The following is a 24,541-nucleotide window of genomic DNA, read 5'->3' on the forward strand; positions in this document are numbered from 1 at the left end:
ACAAGCTTAATTAACTCTATCCGTTTATTGAACGTTTCTGTTTAATGAATAACATGGTCACATGATGCTGGAAATGTTTCATATCTCATGGCATATTTTTTTATAAGATCAATAGAGATTTAACTTTGGTATAATTGGTGCTAAAGATTTTTTTCGCTAAAGTAAAAATCATTTGAATCTGGAACGAACTTTTATTTGTTTATTCTATATTGTTTATTGTTTTCTCGTCCCTGCGCTGTCCGTCTGTGAGCTGCCTCGCTGATGGATTCCGATCTGAGTTAAGTTCTTCTCTTTCTCGCTCGCTTTCTGTCTCCTGGCGTGTCGTGGACACACACTGAGACAGTCAGTACCGTAATAGGATTTGTATTGGTCGTATCTGGGATGCCGAGCAGCCTGACTGGTAATAACCGGTTTACACGCTGAGGGTGAGAGAGGCGAGGCTCGGTCCTGCTCTCCCTCTGCGTCTCCTCCGCACCCTGATATCCGCTCTGATTCCCTGCTGGGCTTCGGCTAATTTCACTCAACATTCAGAAATAATCTCTCTACCCTCACACGGGAGACTGAGAAAGACCCACTGTGTGACCCGTGGAGAGCTGTCTGTGTCTCTGACTCCCTGTCTCACTCCCTTACTGTCTAACTTACTGTGCTATCTCATGTTCCACTGTGTCACTATCTCCTTTCTATTGTCTCACTGTCTCATGTTTCATTGTCTTAGGAACGTGGTTATCTCATTCTCTTACTATCTTGCTGTCTTACTTTCTACTGTGATACTGTCTCATGTTCCATTGTCTTATTGACATATTTTCTCTCTCTTTTACTATCTTATGGTCTCATTTTCTACAGTACTATCTCACTGTCACATGTTCTATAGTCTTGTGAATGTATTATCACTGTCTTACTATCTTGCTGTCTTACTTCCTACTGTGATACTTTTTAATTGTCTTAAAGTCTGACTGTCTCATCATCCACTGTGTCACAATCTCCTTTCTATTGTCTCACTGTCTCATGTTTCATTGTCTTACGACTGTATTATCTCATTTATTTAATATCTCACTGTTTCATTTTTACTGTCTTACTGTCCCATGTTCCATTGTCTTATGGACATATTACCTCTCTCTTTTATTATCTCATGGTCTCATTTTCTACAGTACTATCTCACTGTCACATGTTCTTTAGTTCTTTGTCTTACTACTGTATCTTTCTGTCTTACTTTCTACTGTGATACATTTTCATTGTCTTACAGTCTGGCTGTCTGACTGTCTTACCTGACCTTCTCATTGTTTCATTCACTTTCTATCTCACTGTCTCACTTTCCATTGTATCACTGTCTCATGTTTCACTGTGTCTTGATCTAATTATCTCACTTACTCTAACTATCTCACTGTCTCACCTGCTACTGTTTCACTTTTTCATTGTCTTAATGTCTTCTCTCATTGTGGCGTTGTCTTACCAACTCATTGTCTTACTGTCTCATTTTACACGATGTCTCGATCTCATTACATCACTGTATAATTCTGTTGTTGTCTCACTGTCTCATTTTCTCACTGTTTCACTGTCTCTGTTTCTATTGACTCGTTGTCTTGTTCTGTTGTTTTCTCTGTTGCATTATCTCACTGTCTCACACTGTCACTGCCATTGTCTCACGGTCTCATTATCTCACTGTCATAGTGTCTTCCTTTTTTCATGCTTAGCTCTCTCACTCTTTAATTCTTTCACTATGTCTTGCTGTTTCTATCTCATTCTTATTATCTCCTTGTCTTATCTCATTTTCTCATTATCTCATTCTGTTGCTGTCTTATTTCCTTACTGTCTTACTATCTTGCCATTATATTGGCAATACTGTTTTATTGCCTCAGTGTCTTACTCTCTTACTCTTTTACTTACTCGCTGTCGTAATGTCTTACTGTCTCACTACCTCATTCCCTTACTGTCTTGCTGTCTTGTACTGCTGGTCCATGCTCTTTATCCGCTCTTTTCTTATCTTTTTTTCTTTTCCTTTTCAGTTTATACTGTACTTGCTTTTATATTTGAGACAGTGTACAGAGTTACCATCCTTATTTCTGACTGTTACAATCTCCCCCTCACTGTCTGTCTTTCTGTCCCTAACTGTCTTTCTCTGCCTGTCTGTCTCTCTCTCTTCCTTTTCCAGGTGAGAGTATGCGCGTGGCCTCCTCAGAGTTTGCTGATGATCCCTGTTCTTCAGTAAAGAGAGGAACGATGGTCCGAGCTGCTCGCGCTCTTCTCTCGGCCGTCACTCGTCTCCTCATCCTCGCCGACATGGCCGATGTCATGAGACTGCTCGCTCACCTCAAAATCGTACGCTTCTCTAATCCTTACTTCTTCATTTTCTTCTCCCCTATTTTCTCATCTTTCTATAATTTTTGTATTAAATATCTCTTTTGTTATTCGTACTATTGCTTTCTTGTCCTCTTTTATTAATTTTACATTTCTCTTTTAGTTCTCTTATGTTTTCTGTTAGCATAGTTTTTTTCTCTCTTTTTCTCTTCCCTTCTTTCTTTATTATGTTTGCTTTATCATTTTTTTTCTCTTCTTTTCTTATTTTTTCCCCATTTTTCCGATTTATTTTCTTTTCTATAAAACTCTTGCAGATTTATTGAAAATCAGATGACTTCTATTTCCTGAGTGTCTGTCAGGAGTTACAGTGAGATTAGTGAAATGGACTTATAATGTATTTATGAAAGTGATTTGTGGCAGAATGAACATTCAAACAGAGAGAGAGAGATTCATGCTTGTCAATCTTCATTAAGAAATCAGAATGCAAAACATTCCACTAAAGGTAATGCATTTACTGGATCTTAATTGAAGCTCAATTGAATCTGTGTGTGTGTGTGTGTGTGTGTGAGGTGGAGGAGGCCCTCGAGGCGGTGAAGAACGCCACCAACGAGCAGGACCTGGCAAACCGCTTTAAGGAGTTTGGGAAGGAGATGGTGAAGCTGAACTACGTCGCTGCTCGCAGACAGCAGGTGAAAACCCTCACTCGTTTATCTCAGAGCGAAGGAGTCCCCAGTGTCAGAGAGACAGACAGAGGCAGGACGTATACGAAATATAAAAGAGGAAAAGAGGAACATGAGGAAGGATGTTAAAAAGAAATAGGAAAACAGTGGAAAAGAAAGAAAAAAGGAAAAAGAAAAAAAATTACAATAAAAGAGAAAAAGTGAAATTGAAAAGGCCCAGAGGAATTAAAGGAAACAATGAAAAAAAAGGAGGGAAAAAAAGATGAGAAAAGGGTAGAGGATTACAAATGAAACAGAAGAAAATGGGAAAAAATGTGAAGACGGTAAAAAAGAGGAAATAAAAAGGAAAAAATGTAAAAACAAAAGGAAGGCAAAGCACGAAAGAGAGAAAGGAAGGAATAAAGCTCCAAAACATGAAAGCAGAAAAAATAAAAATTAAAGATAAGAAAAAATTGAAATAATAAAGAAAAAAAGTGAGAAAATAAACCAAAAAAATTAAAGAAGGTGAAAAGTAAAGAAAATTAATAAAAGTAAAACGAAGAGATAAGAAAGTCAATGTAGTAGAAGAACAAAACTTAATAATAAATAGGTAAAGAGAAAAAAAACAGGAAAAAAGAGAAGAAAAGAAAGAATAAAAGAATAACAAAAAGAAGTTTTACAGACAGGAGTTTATGCACTGATCTGCTGCTTTTGTGTGTGTTTATATATATGTGTGTGTGTGTGTATATGTTGTATATGTGTGTATGTGTTGTATATGTGTTGTGTTATGTTGTCGCTCGTGTGTGTGTGTGTGTGTGTGTGTGTGTGCGCTGCAGGAGCTGAAGGACCCTCAGTGTCGTGATGAGATGGCGGCTGCGCGCGGTGCTCTGAAGAAGAACGCCACCATGCTGTACACGGCGTCTCAGGCCTTCCTGCGGCACCCGGACGTAGCGGCCACTCGCGCCAACCGAGACTACGTCTTCAAGCAGGTGCAGGAGGCCATCGTGGGCATCTCCAGCGCCGCCCAGGCCTCCTCCCCCAACGAGGAGAAGCACGGGCACGCCGGCATCGGGGAGCTGGCCGCCGCCCTCAACGAGTTCGACGTGAGTTTCTCTCCCTCCCTGTCTTGGTACAGCTAGCGCGCTAACGCCGTCGCCTATCAACACACCGAGGGTTCTGGGTAAACTTTACTGCAGCGGTTTATAATATTCCCTGTCCTTGTGTTCGAACAGAGTTGTGTTTCTACAAGTTTACACATAAACATCATGCTATTCCAGATGTTACTGATGTCAGGAGGCGGGGCTTTGGAGCAGTGGGCGTGGCCATAGCAATGTGATCATAGTCATGTCTCTGAGATATCGTACATATCACTAGAGTGCTTCTTTAAAAAATGGTACTGTACATGATGATTTATGTTTATAAAATAGTATATTTTACAAATACAAATACTTTACATTACAAATACTGTTAACTGCAGATTTTTTTAACCTATAAATAATAAATATTAAATTATATTAATTTAATAGTTACAGTTATAAAAACATTTATTTCTATTGTAAAAAATAATATTAATATATTTTCCCTATTTTCAGTAAAATAATATTTTTTTGTATTTTTTTTATTACCTATAAAAGAATAAACTATATTAAAAAAACTATACAAATCTCCAAAACATTGGATATTATATAAACATTTTTTAAACCTAAATAGTAACAATACAAAATAAAAACTTATAATAATAATAATAATAATAATAATAATAATAATAATATGATTAAATATTTATTTCTAATGTAATATATAGGCCTTATATACTTTTCAGTAAAATAATACTTAGGCTATATAAAAGAGGAAAAGAAGAGAAAAGAAGATTATTGTTTCATCTTTTTTTAAGAAAGCAAAGTGCCATGCACCGGATCATCATCGTGGTTTAGATTTTTTCCTTTTTTCTTTTTTTTTATATAATTGGCTCCGCCCCTGACCCTTGCAATATGTTTTTTTTTGCAATAAAAAAAACCCTGCCTACCTCCACAACATGCGAGGCATATGTGTGTATATATATATATACAGCGTGTTAATGTGATGGCTCTAATACACTACCATTTTAATAGTAACACCCTCCACACGGTGAAGTTTTCTTTAAGTAAGGAGAAGTTTATGTGAGGGTTGTGAAAGGAGTCTCCAGTGTCAGGGCTGTAACAGCCCAAGTTTTCACTTAGTGTGAGTGAGAAAAGGTATAACTGTATTACTGTAGCGCTATAACAGGGGAGTTTGTGATGGTAGTAACTATCCGTCATGTTGTTGATGATTTCTGTATAACAGCTTGTTCCCCAGTGTCCCGTCTGTCCCGTATGACTGCAGTTACCTTTAATGCTGTGAGCTTTATTCTTTACAGATCGCTCCCAGTGTGTCTGAGATAATTATATTATATTATTTTCACAATGTTTCACAATATAATTTTTATTATATTATTTTCACAATGAACACACACACACACACACACGCGCGCATAGGTCCTCTTTACACTCAGGATCAGAGCCTTTACATGCGGCCTTGCTGTGAAACACCTCCTGACCCTCCTTATGACCACGCCCACTTCTTCACAATGAAGAATGCAGATTGGCTAAGAAGTGACAGAGAGAAAGAGACAGAGAGAGAGAGAGAGACTAGTGCTCATGTGCAAGGTGACACTGCCATCTTGTGGACATAATGGAACTGCAACAAATATTAAACAGGAATAAAAGTCACTTTAATAATATTTTATCTCTCAACACATTTCACATTTAGTTCCTAGAAATCGCTGAAGCTTCTCAGTCTGGTTTACTAGAGTTTTATTTCACTTATTATGATTTACGACTCATTTCTCGTTTTCTCAGTCGTCTTCACGCCTACGACTAAACTGCTACATCGGCTGCTTAACTAGCTAGTGTGCTAGTGTGCTAGTGTGCGTTAAGCATCAGTGTGTCCCCTTTTCACTAGTCTTTCACGTGATTCAATCATTTAGGAAGAATTATTACGTAGAGAAGAGTCGAGTATCATGTCATTGCATCATAATCTGTAAGAGCCAATCACGCCCCAGTATGCAAATCCAGGCCAATTCGAGTCTTTCAGCGGTATTTTTATATACGTGTTACTACCTCCGAGGGTCAGATCATGGTAACTTTGTTTATTTATTTATTTATTTATTTATTTTTTATTATATTAAAAAAGGTACTGTCTGTAAATGGTTATTATTTTATGACATGCGGCAAGGTTTCAGATTTTTCTTTATTTTATTTATATTATAACATATATAATATTTTTTATGAGATTTTGCTTGAAATAATATTGTAAGGTTAAAAAATTACAAACTAACAAGTTATAAAAGCTATTTTTTGTTATTATGATAATAATAATTAAAATAATGATAATAATAATTATTATTATTTACATCATAAGTCATAAAAATTATTGAGTTATTTAGAATTTTTTATTATAAATTATACATTTAATTTATTTTATTTTTAATTTAATTTTAATTTAGTTTTTTTTTTTTTCAGGTTTTATGAGCAGCACTTTGACCTTTAGTATCAAATGATAATGAATAAATAAATTAGTTAATTAATCTGGTTCTTGCTCACTTGTGTCTTTGATGCACCTTAAATTACGTATTGATTGGATCCTGCTGCTCCCTTCAGTAGTAAACGTCAGCACACACACAGTGTAGTAATCATTAGAGCGTACTGTTTAGTAGTTTAGTGCACAGGGTGGGATTCAGCCATGGATTTAGAGCCCACACTTCCACACTATTAAAAAAAAAAAAGGTCACGCATTAATATCAAACTGTATGTAAGCTTATACAATGTCACAACATTTATTTCCATTCGGAGACGCATTAATTTTTTTCTAAAGTTATTATTATTATTATTATTATTATTATTATTATTATTTTGTATTGATGATGTGAGTCTCTGATGTAAGACCGCTGCGTAAAGTCTTCTCCCAAAAGTTTCCCAAAGGGGTTAAGGTCCCAGGCCCTTTTTTCCATCACTCTAAAGTCTAGTCTTTATGCTCCTTAGCAAACTGAAACCCTTTTCCCAGGTGGACTCTCACTAACAAGTGCTTTTATTACTATATTAGAGGCTACGCAGCTGTTTAGTCCCAATCCCTCGAGTTCTCTTTACATTGTGCATGTAGAAATGCGCTCTTACTTTCACTATTAAACATAGTCGTGAGTTATTTTCACTATAATATAATGTAAATTATTATATAATATAATAATCTCACTAAGTGTCTAAGTGATCTCCCATCACGCTCATTCAAGATGTTCCAGGTGGGAATTTTTTTTTTTTTTTTGTCCGGGCAGTGTATTAAAGTGTACTATTTAATACTTTTGTTTGATGGGTGGGATTTGGCCGTATGTGTGTGCGTCAGTGAGTAGTGTAGCTGTAGCACTTGCAGTCAGCAGCAGGGGGCACTGTTGTACTGCAGTAGTTTCTCTTTGGTCCTGAGGTTTCTCCACTGTCAACCTGCTCCATGTCCATCACCATGGAAACCGGGCAGTTAATCTCCCACGCCGAGAGAGACAGACATACACACACACACACACACACACACACCTACACACACACATACACATTTGTTTCTCTGTTTTTCACTTACAAGTGTCATATACTTCACTATACAGTACATAGGGATCCAACAGAAACACGTATGAGATGAGTGTGAGTGACCATGTCCGAGTATGTGTGTGTGTGTGTGTGTATAGTGTGGGGTCAAATTGCAGTTTTGCCTTTGAACTTTGCAGATCTAACAGGTACTGAATGTTCTTATGCAGGCTAATAACTGTGAAGAGGCAGAGTCTCTCTCTCTCTCTCTCTCTCTCTTGGTTACTCCTCTTTCACATCCATATTCTCTTTCATTTCATTTGCATTTCTTTTTCATCGCTTAACATGTCTTTCTTTGAATAATTCCAGCATTAACAGTTCATTAACACTGTTTATTATTTTTCATTCTCTCTTCCTCCCTGTTTTCCTTTCCTCCTTGCTCTATTCCATCCTTTTTTTCGGTTTCTCTCTTTCTGCTTCCCTTATTTTCTTCCTTCCCTCCCAGTGTGCCTTGCTTCCTTTAATCCTTCCTTACTTCCTTATTTCCATCCTTTCTTTATTCCTGTACATTTAGTCCCCTACTTACGAACGAGTTCCGTTCACAAGTCCAATTTGTTTTTAAGTCAGACAAAGTGAAACGTATATGCCTTTGACACAGATATACAATGTAAGGCAAACCAGTCGACTTGATTAAATCCCTGTCATCATGTGGCCAAAAACTGCACCTGAGGAGTATTTACTCTCACAGTCTTGTCTCTGCACATTTAGATCGCGAGGTGGATCCCGGCCGCCATTTTGTCTCAGAGCTGTTTTTCACTGTATTGGACTGTGAACTCTGTTTTGCTGAGGATTCTCTAAAAATAGGATTATTCACTATTAGGACAGCATTACAGGACAGACATTTTCTATCATCGTGCTCCCGGACTGATTCATTGAAACCGGCGAGGCCGACTCATTTCCCCCAAACACACACACATGCACACAGATAGATTATACCAGACTTTAGACATTTTATACATTCACTTACACACTGAAAATATTGTATACAGTATATCTGTAAATATTGGTATCTGGTGCACTGCAGTGTCCATTTTTTATTGCACAATACACGTGAGCTACAATTGAACTGGAAGTAGAACCGATGTTCTGTTCATATCTGTGGAAATTCATAACTTGAATGTTCGTAAGTCGGAGACGGCCTGTATTTTATCCTTTCTTCCTAATTTTCTTCCTTTCCTATATTTACCCTACCTTTCTAACTTCCGTCCTTCCTTCTTTATTTCCATCCTTTCTTTCTTCCTATATTTTCTTCTTGTATTTTCTTTCTTCCTTCATCCCTTCCTCCATTCCTTTCCCTGCCAGTGTGTCATCGTTACCTACCTTCCCACCTTTATTCCTTCCTTCATTCTATTTTAGAGCTCTCTTTCTATAACATCTGAAGGAAATGTAGATGTTGTCTGAGGCACAGTGTAGCTTCTTTCTCCCTTCTACTTTTAGCTGGCTACACACACACACACACACACAGAGTGTGTACAGTTGCACATCTTTTATGTATTTGTGTTATTTGTCCCCTTGTCCTTTTGTACTGTCCACGTGTGTGTGTGTGTGTGTGTGTGTTGACGGTCAGTGTCATGGCCTTTCTTCCTGCACTTTGATAAGAGGACTCCCCCCCCCCCCCCATCCTTTTTGGAAGCTGCGCGTCTCTTTGTCACTGCCTCCTCCCGCGTCCGTCACAGTCGGAGCCGTGTCACTTCCTGTGACAAAATCGCCACGGGGAACAGAAAACATCAGCGCACCCCTGCTACGAAATGAATCCGCGGGATAAAAGCTGCCTGTCAAATTAGCGTTAGCACCTGACACACCGCTGATGGGGCGCGACAGTCGAGCCTGCTGCCACTGCGGGGGGGCGGGCGGTGGAGGGGAGTGCGTGTGTGTCGGGGGGGGATTAGGGGGTGCAGCTGTCAAACCGACGATCACAGCGATCCGAACGTGTGATTATAACCACAAAAAGAAAAAAAACTACCTAATGACCTGGAAACATCTGTTCGTCTTCTACACACTCACACTTATCAAACACACACACACACACACACACACACACACACACACCGGCCTCTGTAAACGTGTATCAATAGGCCAATTATACATTAAAACATTCAAATATCACTTTTGTTCATCAGAATTGTGTCACTCTGATGTCACTTCCTGTTTCATAATGATAACATTCAGACTCATTTAGCATGACTATAAACTTCCAAGTGTCCAGAATAAACACTCTCTCTCTCTCTCTCTCTCTCTCTCTATCTGATCTCTCTAATGTGTTACAAAGTAATGTAATGGGTTCGAGTACTTAGATTACTTTTTTATTGTAGTGTAGCCCCGCCCTTGATAACCCGCCCCTCTCTGTTATTCCTGTAAGTATTAGTAGGTGAGATAGGGGTATTAGTAGGTGAGGTAGGGGTATTAGTAGCTGATATGGGGTATTAGTAGGTGAGATAGGGGTATTAGTAGGTGAGATGGGGTATTAGTAGGTGAGATAGGGGTATTAGTAGGTAAGATAGGGTATTAGTAGGTGAGATAGGGGTATTAGTAGCTGATATGGGGGTATTAGTAGGTGAGATAGGGGTATTATTAGGTAAGATAAGGGTATTAGTAGGTGAAATAGGGGTATTAGTAGGTGAGATGGGGGTATTAGTAGGTGAGATAGGGGTATTAGTAGGTAAGATAGGGTATTAGTAGGTGAGATAGGGGTATTAGTAGGTGAGATAGGGGTATTAGTAGGTGAGATAGGGTATTAGTAGGTGAGATAGGGGTATTAGTAGCTGATATGGGGGTATTAGTAGGTGAGATAGGGGTATTAGTAGGTGAGATAGGGGTATTAGTAGGTGAGATAGGGTATTAGTAGGTAAGATAAGGGTATTAGTAGGTGAGATAGGGGTATTAGTAGGTGATATGGGGGTATTAGTAGGTGAGATAGGGTATTAGTAGGTAAGATAGGGTATTAGTAGGTGAGATAGGGGTATTAGTAGCTGATATGGGGGTATTAGTAGGTGAGATAGGGTATTAGTAGGTGAGATAGGGGTATTAGTAGGTGAGATAGGGGTATCAGTAGGTGAGATAGGGGTATCAGTAGGTGAGATAGGGGTATTAGTAGGTGAGATAGGGTATTAGTAGGTAAGATAAGGGTATTAGTAGGTGAGATAGGGGTATTAGTAGGTGAGATAGGGGTATTAGTAGGTGAGATAGGGTATTAGTAGGTATGATAAGGGTATTAGTAGGTGAGATAGGGGTATTAGTAGGTGAGATAGGGTATTAGTAGGTAAGATAAGGGTATTAGTAGGTAAGATAGGGGTATTAGTAGGTGAGATAGGGGTATTAGTAGGTGAGATAGGGTATTAGTAGGTAAGATAAGGTTATTAGTAGGTGTGATAGGGGTATTAGTAGGTGAGATAGGGGTATTAGTAGGTGAGGTAGGGGTATTCGTAGCTGATATGGGGTATTAGTAGGTGAGAAAGGGGTATTCGTAGGTGAGATAGGGGTATTGGCAGGTGAGATAGGGGTATTAGTAGGTGAGATAGGGGTATTAGTAGGTGAGATAGGGTATTAGTAGGTAAGATAAGGGTATTAGTAGGTGAGATAGGGGTATTAGTAGGTGAGATAGGGGTATTAGTAGGTGAGATAGGGTATTAGTAGGTAAGATAAGGGTATTAGTAGGTGAGATAGGGGTATTAGTAGGTGAGATAGGGGTATTAGTAGCTGATATGGGGTATTTGTAGGTGAGATAGGGGTATTCGTAGGTGAGATAGGGGTATTGGCAGGTGAGATAGGGGTATTAGTAGGTGAGATGGGGGTATTAGGGTATTGGGGGTATCACTCTTTTCATCCTGCCTTTCTTTCTCCTTTCTTTATTCTTTTCAGCCCTTAATATGTTTCTTCTTTCATTCCTTTCCTATTATTTTTCTTCATTTATTTGTTAGTTTTTTCCTTCCTTTTTTTCATCATACCTTCCATCATTCCTTCTTTTCATCCTGTTTCTCGCTTTTCCTTATGTCCTTCCTTTCTACTTTTTATCCTTTTTATCATTCCTTCTTTTTATCCAGTTTTCCATCTTTCCTTCGGTTTCCCGCCTTGCATTCGTTCCTTCTTCTGTCAGGAGCGGTTGCCGTGGCGTTGGAGGAATAAATCACTGTAGGTCAGGTGGTTACAGGAAATTAATCAGCTTTAAGACTGCACCAGGATGTTTACGGCCTCGCACCGGTCCGTTACAGATTATATTCCCAAAACCGGATGTGATTCACTCCATACGGACTGAACAGGAACTGTGTGATGTACAGAAGGTTCTTGTTTCCCAAAACACATTTCTGCAGACATCACAGGGAAATATCACACACACACACACACACACACACACACAGAGGCTAATATAGGGAGATGTGTTCCCTCCAGTTGAATAAGGGTTGCAGGTAATCGCCATGTCAGTCGGCGCTCTCCAATCTGCTTCTCTCCTGAATCCACACACACACACACACACACACACACAAACACACACACACATTTCTCTCTCTCTCTCTCTCTCTCTCTCCATCTCTCCATCCCTCCTTTTACTTCTTTGTGTCTGTTCCAGAATAAAATAAGTAATGATGTCTTGGCAGTAAACTGCGTGTGTGTGTGTGTGTGTGTGTGTGTGTGTGTGTGTGAGTGTGTGTGTGTGTGTGTGTGAGAGAGCGGGGCAGTCGGGTGGCACCGTACCGCCGCAAATCAGGGCTTCTGACATGGCGCTGAGAGGATGCTCACTTGTTCGCTTAGTTCTTGAGCACGGACGCTGTCCACAGGTGCAGTGTAAACACACAGACGCACTCACACTTTTACACTGTCTCTCGCACACACGCACACACACACACTGGTACACACTCCTCCACAAAGCCTGCGTTCTCATTACCGCAGTGAAAACAAGACTCGGCTAGAGCACGTACCTGAATCACTCGATTTATTTCGTCTCTCTCTTGTCGCTCAAACCCGTCATGGGTTCAGAAAGATTCAGAGGAGTGAAGGAAAAAAAAAACCTCTAGGATTTGACCACACCCACTGAAGGTTTGTATCCGGATACGGATAGGAATATTTGGAGTAAACGGAGCTGTGAATTCCATGGCAGATTCAAGCGGTGTGGAAGGGTTGTGAGCCTCTCCGACTGGAATAAAGACCGTCCTGTACAGAGTCACATGGGTGAGACTGTCCCTGGGGACACAGGGAATTAGGTAAACCATGGACAGGTGCCAGTCCATCACAGGGGACATAAGCATGCACTACTACCAGGAATTTGGAAAGTGAAGATGCTTGCAAACCTGTTAAAGTTAAGTTATGGACTGGAGAGATGTAGCTGAGGTTGAAGAACTGTTGACGGTTGTACATTTCCCTTTGTTTGTACAACTCCTTTAGAGTCCCGCCTTTGAGAAACCCACCTGGAATTTTTTTGCTAAGCTAGCACTAGCTAGCTAGTCAGAACTAAATTATTCAATAACCCTGGAGGAGTGTTAAGTTGCCACAACGTTGGGTGACGTTGGGGTATTTTGGCAGTGCTATAGAGTTTGGAACATTGGGTGGGTTGGGTATTAGGTTGTTTTTTAAAGTTAGAATTACATCAATGGAATTATGTAGGAACAGCAGTGACTACATGAGCGATGGGATAATGTCGAACGATTGGCCCGGACACAATGTTGGATTAATACCAAACTGGTGGCTTGAGCGGAACTCGAGCTCTGGATTCCTGTTGTGCGTGTTTACCACTGGACCACTAGGGGGTGCTAGTAAACGCCTGTACATGACAAACGGCACCACAAACACTATTTTATAAAGTAATCAGGGAGCTAAGACGCACACCATGGTAATATTTGTAAAAGAATATTAAACAAAGAGGGAACATTACAACGCTAAAAGCTGCGTGACATGAGATACACTGTTGTATTCGCCATGATCTCGAGTCGGAATTCTAAACCCGGCTAGAAACTTAACGGTGCATACATGTGGTCCGACATTGTCTAAATGCTCAGAATAAAGGTTCCAGTTACAAATACAATTGTCTTTAGGTTGTGTTTGTCGAGGTTATTTCAACATAGGAGCAGTGGTGGTTCAGGCTCTAGGCTGTTGATCAGAGGATCCGGGTTCGAGGATTGTTCCGCCGGGGGGTTGCCGCTGTTTGGTCCCGGTGGAAGACCAGGTGCTGTATGCATTGCTGGTTCCAAGCCCAGTTTATAAAATAAAAGGGATGCATCATGGTATCCGATGTAAAAGTTGTGTGCAGATTGGAGGTCAGCTCAGTGGTTAAGGCATTGGACTATGGTTCGGAAGATCCCTGGTTCAAATCCCACGACCACCAAGTTGCCACAGTTGGGCCCTTGAGCGAGGCCCTTAACCCCTTAACTACTCAGATGTGTAATGAGATAAAAATGTAAGTTGCTCTGAATAAAAGCGTTTGCCAAATGTCTAAATGTACGCAGTGGCATCCCAATGTTATCTCAAAGTAATTTTATCTAAACTATTCTACCTTAAAAAACACAACATTGGACATCATGGGAACAGCGACACATATACATGTATAATCCACTGCTTATTTAACGTCAGGGTTCCTGCTTGGAGGAACGGGTAAGGTCTATGATCTGTGACATCGCTTTATTATTTTTTCGCACACCAGCACGTTTTATCTTCTTCAAATGCTTCAAAAATAGTTTGGTTGAAGCTTTTATTCCAACAAACATAAGCTAAGTGCGCTAGTGCTAACTGAACATCCTGCCAGCGAGCAAAGTGCCTTCTAGAGCAAAAAAAAGAAAGTACTTGCTTAATTTAACTTAGTAAGAAAAAGAAAAGTTTGTTTCTGAGTTGTTTCGGGTTGAGTCGAGTCGCTCTCGAGCCCATCGCTCAGGGACGTGTCTGCAGACGCGTGGCTCCCTTGGATACGAGAAGAAAAAACAAAACAAAAAAAAAAAATTACAGGAAGAGAGATTAGCAAGCGCTCTAGCCCTTTCTTATCTCCTTCAGCCCGAGCTTCTGTTTCTGCAAAGTTTGTTTTTTTCTCCGCGCACACTAATACACTGTATCATACTCGCTGCAGTCACGGCACAAAGCCCGCAGTCTTCAGCCTCGTCTTCTGACAGAGCTTTAGCCTCCTCTGTTTATGCAGCAGTACGTGCGAAGCAAAAGCCTCGCTTACTGTCACGGAGGTGTGTGATTTTTTTTTTTTCAGAATCTGTTTACCATCAAAAGACAATAATTAGGTCCAAGACGCTGGCAGAATGTTACGTTAATGGACGTGAGTGTGTGTGTGTGTGTGTGTTGTGCAAAAAGCCTTACATAGTGTTGTGAGTAATGACGCCTATTTTGTTGCTGAATTACTTCCATTATGGGTAAAAGATGTTTCTGCTGCATGCTTAGATTTATTCTGACGGAATGAATCCATAATAATAATAATAACAACAATAATAATAAAATTAATTCATTTAAAGCTTGAATAAGGACAACCTTTATCAAGAAAGCGGCTTCGTTTTTTTTTTTTTTTTACCTTTGAAAGAAATCAAGGACGCTCAGGTTTGTTTGTTAGGAAAAAAAATCAGTTTTTTTTTGCTCACGGTTCGAGTTAACTATAAAAAAGAATGTTTTCCATAATCAGTCATCGGTTTTAAGTAAATCAGTCGATGATCAATTAATAATCGGTTTATTACACAATATGATGCTTGTTGTTTTTTTTCTAGAAAATCAACCCCACCACCATTTACTATTACTACAACCAGAGTACATCGAACACACACACATTAACTAGGATAACTCGCATAAACATCTATTACACCAATAAATATTTACAGTCGTAGGCTTTAGGGGTCACTCGATACGATATCATCACGATACCACAAGTCAATCCGATTCGTATCACGATTCTGTTATTATCATGATTTTATCAATTCTGAACAAACTTACAGTAAAGGATGCTGTGCTGCTCAAGAGCGTGTGAATAGCTTAGAGCGCGCCACCTGCAGGGTACGTTTTTAATAAAAAATTAATTAAAAAAAAATCCGTCTCCAGGACTCATAGTCCTTGTGACAGATTTTTCATCTTAAACTCTTTATATTCCTTCATCTGTGGTTTACTTTTTATTCATTTTCTTTGCAAAAAAACAAACAAAAAAAAACGCCCACATCTGGTATTAACTGTTTTTTTTGCTTGTTTTTTTTTTTTTTTTTAAGAAAAATTGTATAACAGGTCACCTTAAGATACATCCTCTGCTATTATACTTGTTTTTACAAAATTGTTAACGATTCTAAATCGATTGCTCTTTTTCATAATCGCTCGCTTGGAATGTTCAAGAAATCAACCAATCAATAATGAGTAGCATCACTGCCTGACATTTCCTCATGCCGAACCCACCTTAAGCTTGGGTGTTCCAGGATTGCGATCATTTCTCTTTTTCGGATCAGTTTGTTGAGTCAAAACAGTTGGTGTTTTGTTTTGTTTTTTTCTGTTAGTCATCTGGGGTATTTTTCGTGTTGTGAAAAGATATGACAGAGTGACCTTTTCATTTTCACTCAGGCTTTGCCAGTTGGTGATGCATTTTTATTTTCAGTCGCCCACAGATGTTTACTGATGTGGGAAAAAGGAAAAAAAACAAACCAACTCTTTACTGACTGAAGAAATGCTAAGCAAAACAATCTGACTTACTAACTCACCCGAAAAAATTCTTTGGGATGACTGTTTAAGGGGAAACTGAACCCGTTGAACGATGGATGTGATAATTGGGGTCGACTTTTAACAAAGCGAAACAATACGATACTATACAATACAATAACACAACTAGAACCAAACCAGATGTGAAAACTACGGAGAAACAAACCGGAAAACAAACAGTGACCTCCTCAACAGGTGTTCGTATCCAAGAACTAGTGGCGTTATAAAAGTCTTTCAGATATCTACTGTATGTTGGACCACATCTGTGCTGCTTGTCGTCTGACCCCCTGAACAGCAGGATCCAGTCTGTAGTTCATAAAAAGGGCCTGTCGTGTAGTTCTTATAACATTTTAGACATTGAGACCCTTTCCTTTTCTTCTTTTAGCTGAAAACCACAGGCTTTTTAAACCTGAGCTGATTAGGCATTGTTCCACTTGGACGTGTTCCATTAGGTGAGCTCTTACCCGACAATCCTGTGCAATTTGAAGCTTCGAACAAATTATAAGAACTTATAACTACAGCTCTCTCGTTCCATAGAAAGTTCCTTTCCCCGTGCGCTGCTACATAATGACGTCTATTAGAGCTAAAATATGTGATTGTGAAACAATTACCAAGTCTTTAAGCAGCGCTGGCTTTCGCTTTAAAGCAAGAAGGTTGGTTAAATTATAATATTTTTGAATAGTCACTGATTCTTACTATATTCCATGATCTTAATCTATTTCTTTAAGTATTTTTCTTTGTTTTCCATAAACTCTATCACTTTCTTTCTTTCTTTCCTTCTTTAGATTTAAAAGATGTCTTTTCTTTATAGTATTTTTCTTTATAGTTTATTTATACTACAACATAGCGTTCGAGTCAAAGCAGGACTTGTGATTGTGCAGAATAACAGAACACAGTTCTAAGAGTACAGTCCTGCTACACTAATGCACTTATCCCAGTGTTTCACTGGTGCTTGGACACCATCACGGTAGATTCTGCATATTCGAAACACTGGCCTCCCAGGAACTCCTGTACTGGTCGAAATGGCTTGGAGTGAGGTCATATGGCAATAACTTCCCTGTAACGTTCAAGTGGTGTTGGTGAACGATTGTGTTGTGTTATTTTCAAGAATCAGGCGTTACCCTCGCTGAACGTTCACAGTAACGACCGCTCTGGGCTCCGATCCACCTTAGACGTATGGCCTCCTTTAAAATGTTTGCACTGTTCAAAGAGTCTCATCATCGTACTGTTCTTAAAGTCTTCTGTGAACGTAAACCACTTTTACGGTACGTCTTCATTCACCGGAAATTTCATCACAAGTCCTGGTTTGACCTGAACGCCCTTTTGTAGTCATTAGATAATATTTTTGTATAAAAATATGGAAACATTTCATTTGAGGGAATAAAAGCACATACTTCAGATTCTTCCCCTCATTCCTCCTCCTCTGAATGATTCATCTCTGGCCTTGTCCCTGTTCTGGGGCTACTTGGAAAAAAAAGAGAACTTTATATGAATTCCGAGTTCTGCGTCTATTTATCATCTCCATGGCCCTGTGATTAGTGAGTGACTGCGTGGTGCAGTGCATCCTGGGTTATTTCAGTGCATTAGCAGGAACGTTTAGAATGGATGCACGTCAGTGGTGCACTGGTTGCTCCCTCTCTATCTAGGGATCTGAAATGTATATTTATGTCTAGAGCTTGTGAAGTCCTTCTCATCTGTCTATTTCGATCCACGTCTGTCAGTTCCATCTCACAGTTTCATATTTGCTGAAAGTGTGTTTTGTGGATTAATTCATCGTTTTTTGTTGTGTGTTTGTTCAACAGCCATGCGCTCATATGCGGATGAGACTCACACGTCTCGGTTATTGTCTCTCCCTCCCCGTCCCAGCTGTTAGAAGTCTTCCCCTGGTGTCCCTCCGGCGCCGGTGTTAATCTTCATTAAGGACGGGAATGGTGGGCCGTGCACAAGCTCTCCGCTCACAGAAAGTCCGGCTAAAGCCGATCTGAATAATTAATAAGGCTATCAATTTTACTGCACGCTTAATTTAATTACATGTTTGTAGTATTATCGTGATTTTTAATTATTTCTCCCTTATTTGTTTGGTAATAAATAAACTCTAATGACCTTAGAGAGGGGTGCCGGTAATTATTCCACTCCTCTGCAAACAACACACACACTCACACCTAACATGTGTGTGTGTGTACTGTGGACACCAGGGAAGTGTGTGTTTGTGTTTACTTGGTTAAATATTTGAAAACACACCCACTAAACATTAAAACACCACTCCTCGCCCACTTACTCGCCCACCCAAAAGATGTAAAACATAAAAAGATGAGTGGGAGATCCCCTGAAAGAACCCTCGCTCCCACTTAGGAATTATCCAAAGTGGGACCAAGTCCATCATTCCTGAGGCTGGGGCATGGGGCTACATGGGGGGTCTGTGCCAGGGATTAACATAGTGACTGGGCATGGCTTTAGCATGGAAGCTGGAAATGGATTGGTGCTTGGCGTGGTGATTGGGTTGGAACCTGGAGCATGGACTGAAACCTACCCTGGCACTTGCCTATTGAAACTGGACACTGAACTGGTTTAGTATGGGCTTTTGATTGGATTTAGGAAATTAATATAGGAACTGGGTTGGGAATTGACAGGCAGCCTGCTTCATGTGCCTTTGGGGAAACCTAGGGTGATGTCCTCAGAACCCAGGTGGTGGCACCAACATGACAACAGGGTATAATGTGTGCACAACATGACCTTTGTGTCATTATGTCATGGCATAATCTGGGCATGCTGTAGCATGACACTAGTCTAAAACTCAAATAAAGTGGGGAGTTAACTCTGGCTAACACTCTGTGTGAATTGTCTCTCTTTGTGGACCCACTGGACCGTGTGCAGTGGCAGGAGCATTGCCTGGCGTTTGTTTAGTTCTCTGGCTAGCTGTGCAGCTTGTTGCTGTTGCTCTGTACTGTTGCCCCTGACTGAAGTGCAGTACGGGGATTCTTTTCACCCCTCAGTGTTCTGAGATGTTGGCGCATTATGGAGATTCTTCTCCTGAAGCGTACTTAAAGTTCCTGTAAAGTGGTCTTTCCAGGGGGCACCTCGAGACTCATCGGAGACCGGGAGCGTTCTCCTCTCCAGCAGGATGTAATAAAGTGAGGCATCACTGTCGAGCAGACAATCCAAAATTTCTCCCTGTGTGTGAAGCCACTGAGGCAGAAATTCTCCCACAGAGACAAAAAATGTCCACTCTACCAGGGGACCAGTGTCTCCGAGCACGCTCTCTTCTTCATGTTCTTCTCTTTTTCCTATGTGTTTTGTCTTCAGTTTCCTCTCTCCATTTTTTGCCCATCACTTATCCTTGACTTTACGTTTCCTGATCATCTCTTTTTTGTTTTGTGTCCTTCTTCCCTTCCCCTTGATTTTTGTTCTGCAGTTTTCTTGTCTTCTCTCGCTGAGAGTCGTTCTGTAGTAGCGAGTTTAAAATCCGCTCCAGTCGTCCTGAACCCCGCGCACATCATTTCCCCCCAGAGGCTTACAGCGATGTTTATCTCCAGCAGTAAAGCTTCAGGGGACTAAACACCTCACACACACCGGCGCAGGTTTGTGTAAAAGCGCTGCAGTCGGGGGTCGAAGGTCATCTCTGTTCCTATAATTTGATGTGAGGATTTCTCTAAACGTCTGAATGTGGAGGCTAAGCTGTGTTTCAGCGCCAGAGCGAACCAGAGCTCAAGTCACGCGGAAGCTGTTTATAACCATGTCATGAAACGTGACGAGAGAGAGAGAGAGAGAGAGAGAGAGAGAGTACATCCCACAATCCCACTGCCTGACTCTTCTCTAACTTCTCTTCTACTTTTCTCTCTTTTTTCCCCCCTATTTTTTGGTCATGCTTTTTAATCTTATTTTCTTTTTTCTTTTCTTTCAATATTGTTGTTTTTCTCCTGCTTTTGTCTTTCTTTTTTCCATGCTTTCTTTTTCATTTTCTCTTCATTTCCCATTACTTTCATAGTATTTGCTTTTTTTCATTCTTATCTCTTTCTTTTTTCTTCTTTTCTTTTCTTTTTACTTACATTTATTTTAGTCTTTTATCAACTTTCTTTTATTCATTTTTTTATTTTCTCTTTCTCTCCTTGTTGGTTTTATTTAGATTTGTTTTTTTTGCTGTCCATTTCTTTTTCTTTTATTTCCTTCCCTGTCTTTTATCTTATTTCACATTTTCTTTTCTTTTCTTTTTCTTTTCATTTTCATTTTTTCTTTACTTTTCTTTTCCTCTTTTTATTTTTTATCTTTTCTGTCCTTTTCTTTATCCTTTTATAAATTTTTTATTTTCATTTACTTTTCTTTTTTCTTAATTTTTTTAATATTGGGGGCAGTTTTTATTTTCTTCAACGCTTTTCATGTTATCTATAATTTTTGTCAAATTTTTTCAAACTTTATAAAAATTGTTCCAAATTTATATGAAGTTTTAGGTACACTCAGTTATAAATTAATTAATGGACGCCTAACTGTTTAATTAATTTGTATCTGCTGCTTCATTGTGTCTTTTTAATACTAGAAATGTCCCAGAATTCCGAGCTTAGATTTTTCCTTGAATTGTTCACGCGGTCCTGAAAGCGTGGCGTTTTACAGACTGCTATTCTCTTCTTAGCCCTGTATCAAAGGACTTTGCAATCTTTTCTTCACTTCGCTAGGAAAATGACTTGTAATTGCAAATTGAGGTCTTTTTTTGTCCTTCGACAGGTATTTTCCCATAATCTCTTTGAGATGCTTGTGAAGTAGGCTGCCTTTCAGAAAATACATGCCAGAGCTTTTGGTAAATTCTACAATTCAGAGTTATTGGGATTGGGAGTTTATTAGTGGGTGGTATGACAATACTAACAGGTACAGTGAATGTACAGGAGGTTTAGAATGGATTGCACGCACCAGATTTGCCCTTTAAAGCGGATTAAAAACAGAAAAAACACTTTCATTGAGAGCAATATTAATGAGGCTAATAAAGACCCCTTACTGACACTGGAGACTCCTTCTGCTTGTACTCTGCACATCTCAGCTATGGGGTAGGTTGGTCTGGAAGGAGCGCTTTCTCATCATCTCCATGGTTCTCATGTTTCTCTTCAGCTCGGGCTTTCGTCATGATAAAAGGAACTGATAGAAGGAATCGCTCCAAATTTTTCAAATCTATTTTGGCACAAGCTCTTTAGAGACTCCTCTTCTTACATACCAATGATTTCACTTGCTTTGAAGTCAGTTTAGACGCTGCGCCACTTGGGAAAGCGCGGCGACTACAGAAACCGAAGCTTCTGACCTACAGTACGGCGAGACTCAAGAATTCATGGTGTAATTATAGACAGCTCTGCTTCAGTGCACATACAGGTTTAACACTTAATCTCCCAGAATTCTCTCTGTGCTTTTTTTTCAAGGAGAGTCAGGCTCCGTGCATTCCAGGAGGTCAGGGGGTCGGTCCTCCTGTCAGGATGAGATAGGGAAGACGTCCAGGAATGCAGGCACTGGGGAGAATCCTGGCCGGGTTCCAAAGTCATTAGGAAGCTTGATGAGTCTGACGGTGATGAATGACGAGTCTCGTGCAAGAGTTGCGGCTTTAATCGAGGCGGGGCATGGGGATTGGCTGGAGTACGGGGAGAATGGGACCGGAAAGGAATCCGGGTTCATGCAGTAGCCATGGAGACGAAGAAATAAGACAGAATTTAGGTCGTTCTTTGATTAAATAATGTGCGGAGATCAAAGTTGACCTTCTGTGATTGCTTTGGGGCTGTGGTCTGATCACGAGCAGATAAACGCCTTCATGCCTTTAATGTAATTTCTTGGAATCCATTAATAGAACAGTGTAAATGTTATTTACATAAAACGTCACGCTGTGGTGGGACGCCATCCCTGGAGGATTTGTAGTAGTGCAGCTGAAGGCTACGCTAAGAATAAGCAGTTTTTTTAGCTTTTGGAATGATGAAATAACACCATGTCTATTTTACTTTAGCAAAACCTGTAATGGGTTGTTTATTCACACTTCTGTGTTTTACCTTCCCACTCTCACCTTCACACTGACCTTCACGCCTTCACGTTTAGGACGTCCACCTCCAGTCCTCTCCTATAGATTATTTTATGTCAAGCCGTCGCGGCAACTGAGCTCGGAGAAAAACACACGAGCGACCAAACACAAATTCGCATTCAGATTAAATAAGACTTGAAAAGTGTTACAGAAAAAATACATAAAAACTAAAAAAGACCCGAGTTTATGTTTTTCGACCGGTTGTCTATCGAGGGAACGGGCCAAGATATTGCAGCAGCCATAAGTACTGAGGAAAAAAAGAGGATTAGATGTAAAGGAAAAGATGTAGGAAGAGTCGGAGGATGTATGGCCGTGGACGTGGAGCACCTCGGGGAGGGGGAAGTACAGCTGATAGCTTCTGGAAATAATCTCACAGTTAGTCGAGCATGTTTACGGAGAGACGAGAAGAGGGGAAAAAAAAGTCATGTCTGATCCGCTGGGATCCGAATGTGAAAACATCACATCAGAAAATTTTAATTTCCTATAGAAGGGTGTGAGAGAAAACGATTAACAGATGAATCAGGTTATTTACCCTGGAATAGTAAAAGGACGTGAAAAAAAATCGGAATTCAAAACAAGAAGAAGGGTTGATTCAGTTTCTGTGGAAGAGTGGATTCAGTTTATTCAAGTGAGTCGATTCAGTTTCTGAGGATGATTTGATTCAGTTTCCACAGTTGATTAAATTCAGGTCCTTCAAAAGAGACGATTCAGTTTTTGACGGCGAGTCATTCCAGGTTCTGCAGAGACGAGTTGAAACAGTGTCCACAGCGAGTTGATTGGGTGTCCACAAGCAAGTGTCCAGAGACGAGTTGAAACAGTGTCCACAGCGAGTTGATTGGGTGTCCACAAGCAAGTGTCCAGAGACGAGTTGAAACAGTGTCCACAGCGAGTTGATTGGGTGTCCACAAGCAAGTGTCCAGAGACGAGTTGAAACAGTGTCCACAGCGAGTTGATTGGGTGTCCACGAGCAAGTGTCCAGAGACGAGTTGAAACAGTGTCCACAGCAAGTTGATTGGGTGTCCACAAGCAAGTGTGCAGAGACGAGTTGAAACAGTGTCCACAGCGAGTTGATTGGGTGTCCACGAGCAAGTGTCCAGAGACGAGTTGAAACAGTGTCCACAGCGAGTTGATTGGGTGTCCACAAGCAAGTGTGCAGAGACGAGTTGAAACAGTGTCCACAGCGAGTTGATTGGGTGTCCACAAGCAAGTGTCCAGAGACGAGTTGAAACAGCGAGTTGATTGGGTGTCCACAGGCAAGTGTCCAGATACAAGTTAAAACAGTGAGTTGATTGGGTGTCCACAAGCAAGTGTGCAGAGACGAGTTGAAACAGTGTCCACAGCGAGTTGATTGGGTGTCCACGAGCAAGTGTCCAGAGACGAGTTGAAACAGTGTCCACAGCGAGTTGATTGGATGTCCACAAGCAAGTGTGCAGAGACGAGTTGAAACAGTGTCCACTGCTAGTTGATTGGGTGTCCACAAGCAAGTGTCCAGAGACGAGTTGAAACAGCGAGTTGATTGGGTGTCCACAGGCAAGTGTCCAGAGACAAGTTAAAACAGTGAGTTGATTGGGTGTCCACAAGCAAGTGTGCAGAGACGAGTTGAAACAGTGTCCACAGCGAGTTGATTGGGTGTCCACGAGCAAGTGTCCAAAGACGAGTTGAAACAGTGTCCACAGCGAGTTGATTGGGTGTCCACAAGCAAGTGTGCAGAGACGAGTTGAAACAGTGTCCACAGCTAGTTGATTGGGTGTCCACAAGCAAGTGTCCAGAGACGAGTTGAAACAGCGAGTTGATTGGGTGTCCACAGGCAAGTGTCCAGAGACAAGTTAAAACAGTGAGTTAATTGGGTGTCCACAAGCAAGTGTCCAGAGACGAGTTGAAACAGTGTCCACAGCGAGTATATTGGTCATTTAGTGTCCACAAGCGAGTTGATTTATGTCCACACGTATATTGATTTGGCGTCTACAAGTAAGTTGAATCAGTTTTCGCAGATGAGTTAATTTAAGTACTGTAAGTCGATTCAGTTTCTGCAGATGATTCCATTCAGTGTCCACGGGTGCAACAAGCTGGTTGTTTGAGTTTCTGTAGGTGACTCGGTGCATTGTTGAAGCACTTTCTCACTGAGTTAGAGTTAGAGTTCACTCTGCAGCAGACTGAAACCACTTTGCTCAGACTCTCGCTGTTCTCAGTTGCCGCTCCGTGGTGAAGAACACAGCAGGGATCTGTTTAAACAGAGTAATCACTGAATATGT

General features: G+C 40.5%; 1 protein-coding gene across 1 annotated transcript in view; it reads left to right on the top strand.

The window, feature by feature from the left end:
• ctnna2 (catenin (cadherin-associated protein), alpha 2) overlaps nucleotides 1-24,541 on the top strand; it is a 359,773-nt gene that overhangs the window by 41,423 nt on the left and 293,809 nt on the right. Inside the window, exons 4-6 of the mRNA XM_053479933.1 lie at nucleotides 2,150-2,316; nucleotides 2,865-2,984; nucleotides 3,791-4,057. Coding sequence (XP_053335908.1) covers nucleotides 2,150-2,316; nucleotides 2,865-2,984; nucleotides 3,791-4,057 — 554 coding nt within the window. The remainder of the gene's footprint in view (nucleotides 1-2,149; nucleotides 2,317-2,864; nucleotides 2,985-3,790; nucleotides 4,058-24,541) is intronic.

Source organism: Clarias gariepinus, chromosome 20 (genome assembly GCF_024256425.1).
Source record: "Clarias gariepinus isolate MV-2021 ecotype Netherlands chromosome 20, CGAR_prim_01v2, whole genome shotgun sequence".
Taxonomy (NCBI): Eukaryota; Metazoa; Chordata; class Actinopteri; order Siluriformes; family Clariidae; genus Clarias; species Clarias gariepinus.